Below are 7707 nucleotides of genomic sequence, written 5' to 3'. Positions count from 1 at the left end.
TGCATTTTCTTTATTTTATTGAATTATACTGTTACATTTTCATTGAAAATAGTAAAACTATTGAAAATCAACACAAATCACCTTCAAAAAATGTAAAGAAAATGTATGGTGAAAATTAAACACAAAGCCTAGAATATATTTTTCAAACAAATATTTTTATAATTTTTACTTAAAGAATTCTGAAGCTTGGTCAGTCTTATCTTGGATAGCCTTCCATGTAAGAATTAGAGAATATCAAAATTTACAATTTCAAAGAAAAGCTTCTCAGCTTTACCATCCCGATTTGAATTATGACCAATAAAAGAAGCAGAACAAAGTACATTGCAAACTGGTACTACAAATTCTTATTCAAAATCTCTAAATTTGATGGATCTGATTTTGAGAGGGATCTAAACATGCTTTAGAGCTCAAGGTTTGCGGTTTGCCTGGGTTAGAATCCGATTTTACTTGCCCTTGCTAGAATGGCTGTACAGTGTACTTAATCTGGTTGAGCCTTGGCTTCCTTAACTGTAAAATGGGCTTGATATTAGTACCTAACTGTGATTTTTTAAATTTTAATTCAGCAATAGTAAAGTGGCTCAGAGTCTGGCACAAAGACAGTGAAGATGTTATCTGACATTATTATTTATTGATTTTTTAAAGAATTTACCCATTTGCGAGAGAAAGAGAGAGAGAAAGAGCACGAGGTGGGGGAAGAGGGAGAAACAGGCTCCCGCTGAGCAAGGACCCCGGGACCACGGGAGACCATGACCTACTGATGAGAAGACTAATGATTAGAGCGTGGTTCTAAGCACTCACACACATGGTTTCATTTACTAACTCCCAGCCTTTGAAGTGAGCACACCAATAACCTCAATAAACAAAAGATGAAATTCAGCACAGAGGGTACAGTAGTCACTGAAGATCTGACATCTCTGTAAGAGTAATACTACCATGGTCCCATTCTGCAGATAGGGAAACTGAGCCATATGGAAGTTACTGAATGTGAGCAAGGTCACATGGCCCTAATTAATGAGGGTGTAATTCAGACCAAGGCAATATGACCTGATTCTGCTATGTCCAACAGCCTTGGCTTCAGAAGAGGACACGGGCACGGGTTTTAATGGCATAATCTGTTTCTGCATATTCCCTGAGTCTTTCCCTTCATTAAGGTACACTAATACACCTAGTACAACTGTCATAAATTTAAAATCACTCCTCCCTACACACAGATGCACACACACACACACACACACACACACCATACTTTCCCTACTTGATTATCTTGCCTTTAAATGTATCTTGGAATTTTCATGTAAGAAAACAATTGAAGTATTACTTTAGCATGAATTTTCCTTACATCAACAATAGTATTTAAAACTCTACTAATTATGAACTCTTTTCTAGTATATTTTTTGAATTATTTAGAATACATTACACGACAAGGATGGTTTAGAAAGTCTCAAACACTGGTACCAGGGAAACGGTATAAAGGACTTGATGAGTTGATACTAATCTTAAGAAAATGCTTGTCAAAAATGTGGGTATAGACACCATCAATCAAGTAAAGTCATTAGAAACTAGGTATCATAATTTTGTAAAGTGAATTTTCTGTTTCCCCTTCCCTCTCTCCCCATACCTGAAATACCTTTAATATAAAGGAGACTGTTTTAAACTGCTGTTTTTACTAAGTCAGTAGGGTATAAAAATAACTTAAAAAATATCCTCTTAAAAGATGGAAAGATTAAAATTTGGCTGAAAAATATAAGAAATGATAGCATCAGCATAACTGTTATGGTGCCCTTCCATTTCCCCCCTTAAAATATTCTTTTTGACCATACCACAATGATTCATGCATGGACATTTGATTGCTATAAATTTTATTCAAATAATAGAAAATAATACATACAGATAACCATAGGATACACACACAGAATTTAAAGATAAATTTTATACTTTTCAATATGAAACAAAGTACATATCTCATGGAGATATATTGCTACAAATGCCAGGAAACAATAGAGTAATCATCTTGAAAATGGAAAGTATAGGAACATATTATCAGAATTACTAAATAATAAAAAGGTACAACTCCATTACATGTAGCATAAAATACAGGTATTGGAGAAAGTGTTTCCCCACTTTTTGACTGGAAATAACAATGGTCATATGAAATCTACTAGTCATTCAGATTTTTTCTAGATATATACAGTATATACAGACCTTGCAGAGAAAGTTATAAATATTTTTCTCCTTTGTGTATAATGACTTTATCTCAAATGTAATCTTTCAATGTAAAGTAACATTTCATGATGGTATCAGAATTTTGCTAATTTTTATGCTTTTTTGATATCTGCACTGTTGGTTTCAAATTCTGATATCTTTGTAAAGAAGAACAAGTTCCTGCAAAATGTGAAATTGGTAGGAAAGAGGTAAAAAATTGATTTTGCAATGTCTAACACTCAATCTGTCGATTTTCATATATTCTTTACATATTGCTATGAAGTCATGTCTTCAATAATCTTTTGAAAACCACATATTGAAAGACTGAGTCATACATATCAAAGTCAGCAGCACTGCCATGGTTCTATTACAAATTTAACTCAGAAACTAAAGAGCCTGCCAGACTCACTCTGATAGACGGTTGGATTTCATTAAAAAACCATCTCCACCATCCAAAAAAGAGAGGGTCCTTTAATGGAATCAGAAATTGGAAATGAAGAATTGTGTGAATTTTGTTTAATAGTTGAGTTGAGATTCAGGTCATTCCTTATTTTCTCTACCGTGTTTTAATAAAACCTGAAAGCTCGTTCTTAGGTGTGAAGGAAACAATTACTTTTTAATTTTTTTAATACTTGAGAAAGAATAAAATGGGATTATTTCCATTTTATAATATCATTGAAAAAAAGAAAGCATTACCCGTAATAGAATGCAAACTTTAAAAAAGTAGCTGGTCCTTATGACTTTTATATGGTTAAGTAAATTCTTACTAAAATTTTGCAGATTCAGCATGTTAAGGATAACAAAACACTTTCATATTCCCTTCTTTATCTCTTAACAAAGAATGCATGGGGCAGGGGCAGGTATGCTGCGTATTATCTCCACATTTCACAGATGAAAAATTGAGAACTAGAGAGAGCAAGGTAAATCTTGTAAAGAATCTCACAACTTTGTCATACCTAAACAAAACAGCACTGTTCTAACCTCTGGTGTAGCATTTTCCAACATTCTTTTGAATCATATGCACCCTCTTCCAATCAGTGTAATTTTAAAAATGTATTTTCACCTTTGAGTATTTCAAATGGCATATCAGGATAATACTGATTAAGTCTTCCAGGCAATGCTGTTATAATGGGAAAAAAACATTTGGATTAAATGAGTTTTTCTACATTAAAAAACAAAGAAACAAACATGTGTGTGCATGTGTGTGTGTGTGTGTGTATACACATGACAGCACGTGAGTCTATCCATAGGCAGTGCTTAAAATCATAGTTTACGAAGATCTTTATCAAAAGTCTAATGTAGGTAATATGTAAATTCCTTTGGTTTATCAAGTAAATATTAAGGCATTTCAGATTCCCCTAAAAGGATTTACTGTTTTTTTTATTATATTCATATTTTACCTATAGAAAGTTAAAAATACAGAGTTGAAAAAAAAAACATGCATAATCACTGCATTTCATGAAAGCACTTTTTCTGTAACCAATTAACGTTCTGGCAAATAATAAAAAAAAGTTAATATCACCACAAGGCATTTACAATAAAGAACAATACTACAGGTATATAACTTGACACAGCGGGGACACTCGAGATGGCTGAAGTAGACCCTCTTGCATCCATATCTGTCAACGATGAGAAACAGCTCGTTAGTAAGGATCGTCCCGATAGAAATAATCAGGGCAAAAGCCATGCCTCTCCTATCAAACTCAAATCATACCCTGAACCTAACCTAAAACCACAAGTTACTATCAGCCCTCATTTTATTTATCAACGTAGCATATATTACTTGCCAAGAATATCTCTAAAAAAGCTGATGTACTTAAGTATTTTTTTAAAACCGAATCTAGGCTTTGTTCATCTAATATTATTTAACTTTAATTGAAATTGCAAAAACAACTTAATCATTTTGAAAACAATTACACTTTATTACAGACAATTTAGAGATAATTCAATGGTTTAATTAAAGAAAGCTTCATTGGATAAGAGTTTGGGAAAATCTGTGTTTCTACTTTATGCATTTCTAGATAAATTATTAGGCACAATATAAAACATCATCTTTAAAAAAAAAAAAAAAGACAATCAATAAAAGCTCCATTTTCCGAGAGAGGGCCTTGTCTGCTCTAGTCCTTGCAAGCTCAGCAGAAGGCACATGTCAGATGAAAAGGCTACTCTTGACTCAGCAACCCTAAAATGCAAAAATCATGTCTGTTCCCGCAAAAGCATAGAAACTACTCCTTGTAACAGTTACACTCTGGCCATATTAGAATGTGAACTCTACATCCTGCAGTATTCTAGGAATAAGAGAGCATATCTTAATTAACTTTAAAACCTATATAATAATCATAACAAGCTTAAATTTCTAGTTTTGCTCTGTTGAAGTGCATACAGTTTTTAAAATGTCTATAGTCTGAAATGGTTTTTATAGATTTTTATGCTGTGAAATTCAGTTCTAAGGTAAACGCTTCCCATTTTCTTGGTATAGTTTAATTATTTGTTGGTCTTAGTCTAAGTATGGCAGTCTTAATGATTTCACATTAAGATAAAGCTCTTCCAGGTCTCCATATCCCTCCTTCTCCTTACTTCCTAATGATGTCAGTCATTTTGTTTTCTAAGATTAAAGAGAGAGCTTTTAGTCTTATGCCCAAGACTACAGACCAGGTCAAGCCCCATGAAAGTAAACAGGGAACAAGGTTATTTATGTCACTGAGAACTACAAAATAGAAGACAAGACGGCTTCTACTCTACTTAAACTGAGGTCCCTAAACTCCAGAGTTGAGATTTGAAAGAATAAATGAAATTCTTCTACCATTGTCACTGATAAAATATGAACGCGCGTCTGTTTCCCTTAACTCTAAAAGTGTAATTTCTATCGTAAAATAGGTTTAATTTGGATTTTGAAAGGAAAAGTTAGTGTGAACCTCCTTCAAAATCAGAAACGAAGAATTTTTTTTAGAAGTGCCTTCTTGGTTTGGCCAAGTAGTTTATGACCTTAACAATGTTAAATTTCCACTTTTTAAAGAACTGATGAGATTCATGTATAATTTCTAGGAGGCAAACAAAGATCTTAAAAATAGTTCAACATTGCCCTTGAGAAACGCTTAAGAAATTCTGTCCTTTATGGGCAATCCAAAGGCAAATTTAGGCATAGCTCATAAGGAGGGAAAAAAATTCAAATTAATAAAGTTCTGCTAAATATTTTTCAATGTCTTTTCTCTTTCTTATTATCTTTCTTCATATTTTGTATCACTCATGAAAATTTCTCTTACCATCATCTCTCATATTCTAAAACCTTCTTACCATTCATATGGAGGAGGTCATGGCCAGAAAATGGACAGAAGGCATTGACTGACTCACTTTTGGGGCCTCATAATGCTGATGTTATCAATAAGGTAAATGTTGACTTGGACCGACTTACTGGTTATTCTTGGAATCCTGATCTGTTCGCTACTGGTTCCATCCCCTCCATCCGTGGTGGCCTTAACTTCAATAATGTAGTCCTCTTTAATGGGCAGCAAAAGTTCTGCTGACGTTTTATTTGTGTTCAGCACTTGGACATTATTTTGACTGCTAGTCCTATAGAACACCTAAAATGCATGAACAAATACATTTATTTCTTATTGTCTACTCTTACTTTTTTTCATAGAACTGATTATTCTGATGTTACCTCATTTATATTGTTTGTCTTGTTATATTCACCAGAATGTAAGTGTAATTCATAGCTCTTTCATAGGTCTTAGACTGGCGGTCAGCCCACATTAGAATCATCAAGTCCTCAAAATCAAGGAGGGGAGGAGGAGTGAACTTCTTCTATGGAAGAGTTCAGGGGCTTGGGCATTTGTGAGGTTGGAGAGAGGGGGCAAGCCCCTACTGCACTGATCTCAAAAGTCAGACCAACAGATTAGAGCCAATAATTTCAGTTGTTTTTTAAGTATATGGTGAGCATTGGAAGTAACAAAGTAATTGACATCATGAACAATTTATAAACTTTTTGTTCAAAATCCCTGCATGACCAGAATTACTTCCCTTAAATTTATAATTAAGAAATCAGACACTTTTGGGGGGAAAATACCCTTTTTATAAAATTTTGATATCTCTATGTCCAAATCAGATTACGGCAACCATATTATCACAGCTAGAAAAATCATTCACACCTAGCTTCCCTTGCCAGGAACAGGGAAAGAAAGCATTGCAAATATCTTACTTTATATCCCGTTACTTCTGATTCGTTCTCCATTGCTTTAACTTGTTCCCAATTAAGTAACACTTTAGTGTCTGTAGCATTCCAAACAACATTTCCTGGTGGCTGACTGGGAGCTTGAAATGCAAAATGAGAAAATGAATCAGATTTGAACATGAATGATATTTTACATAGAACGGATAAATGATGGTCCTCGGAGGCTTATAAAAGGACAGCAAAATCTCTTCGGTAATTTGCAGCAGAATCAGAAAACAAAATTAGGAGTAGCTAAATTTCCTTTTAAAAAGGTTTTTCAGTTAAATTGTGAGAATTCATTTTATCATATTCATCACATCTTTGAGGACACTTCTCACTTGTGGCCGTGGGTCTTCCGGAAACCCGTTGATAGTGGAGATAAGGAAATTCCTTTCCCCACCACTAGAGGGCCGCTTGTAGATGTACCAAGAAAGGCAGGCAGTGTGACCCACTTTGACACATCCAGGCAGAGGCTGAGAGAAATTGCCCACTGAGCAGATTAAAGACGCACAAAATGAAGTGTGGCTGATTTTTAAGCCAGCGTTGTGTGATGAGAGAAGCAAAATGGGAGGCAATCAAAGATAAGGGTTACTTATAATAATTCCCATGAAGTAACAGCTATTCACATGAAAAACTGCAGCAGAAAGCCTATATTTCACTCTTGGTTTTCCAAGTTTTAAATCAATTTTTGAGAAAAATAAGGCAAAACCCTAAAACATTAATGAGAATTCCATTCGATAATGAATGACATTCTCTGAGGTTTAAAGACTTGGATTCATAGCTTAGTTCCCTCTCACAGACACTAGACCGCAGACTCATGCTGGGGGGAGGGAGTTCAGCGGCAGCGCAGACAGGACATTAAAACTCAGTTTCCTGTCAAGCACAAAACAAACACAATATTATCCATTCGGCTACAGCATCACAATTGCCCAAAGCTGTGCCGAAATATGTTGTACTTGTGGATTTAGCCGCAGAATGTGATCTGGTTAACTGAATTTGTAATGGGAAAATGATATAAAATATTGGCTCTGCAAAGAAATTTCTAAACATCATTGACTCATGCCACGAGGGAAAGACGGCTGAACTTACAGATGGGAAGAGCTCTCAGATACATTTATGTGACTAATGACACCAAACAAGACTGTCTTCTCTGCAGATTCTTTGGCTTCGTGTCTGCTCTGTCACGCTATTCTATGCTGCCTTTGAAATGGTGCGGTCGGGCCTTAGCAACGACTCGAGGTCAGCTCGGAGAGTGCGAGCTGCACGGCTTTGATAACAAAAACGTGTACAAGGGC

At 34.9% G+C, this 7707-nt stretch overlaps 1 protein-coding gene across 1 annotated transcript in view; it reads right to left on the bottom strand.

Annotated features, from left to right (window-relative positions):
• Positions 1 to 1842: 1842 nt before the first annotated feature.
• The window catches only part of CNTN3 (contactin 3), a 220621-nt gene continuing 214756 nt past the window's right edge, over positions 1843 to 7707 (bottom strand). The window contains exons 19-21 of the mRNA XM_008703149.2: positions 6401 to 6513; positions 5615 to 5783; positions 1843 to 3821 (exon numbers count right to left, since the gene is read on the bottom strand). Coding sequence (XP_008701371.2) covers positions 3721 to 3821; positions 5615 to 5783; positions 6401 to 6513 — 383 coding nt within the window. The 3' untranslated portion in view covers positions 1843 to 3720. The remainder of the gene's footprint in view (positions 3822 to 5614; positions 5784 to 6400; positions 6514 to 7707) is intronic.

The sequence above is a fragment of the Ursus maritimus genome, unplaced genomic scaffold (assembly GCF_017311325.1).
Source record: "Ursus maritimus isolate PB19 unplaced genomic scaffold, ASM1731132v1 scaffold_14, whole genome shotgun sequence".
Classification (NCBI taxonomy): domain Eukaryota; kingdom Metazoa; phylum Chordata; class Mammalia; order Carnivora; family Ursidae; genus Ursus; species Ursus maritimus.
The sequence above is the reverse complement of the archived record's forward strand: the minus strand, read 5'-3'. Positions and strand labels throughout refer to the sequence as shown.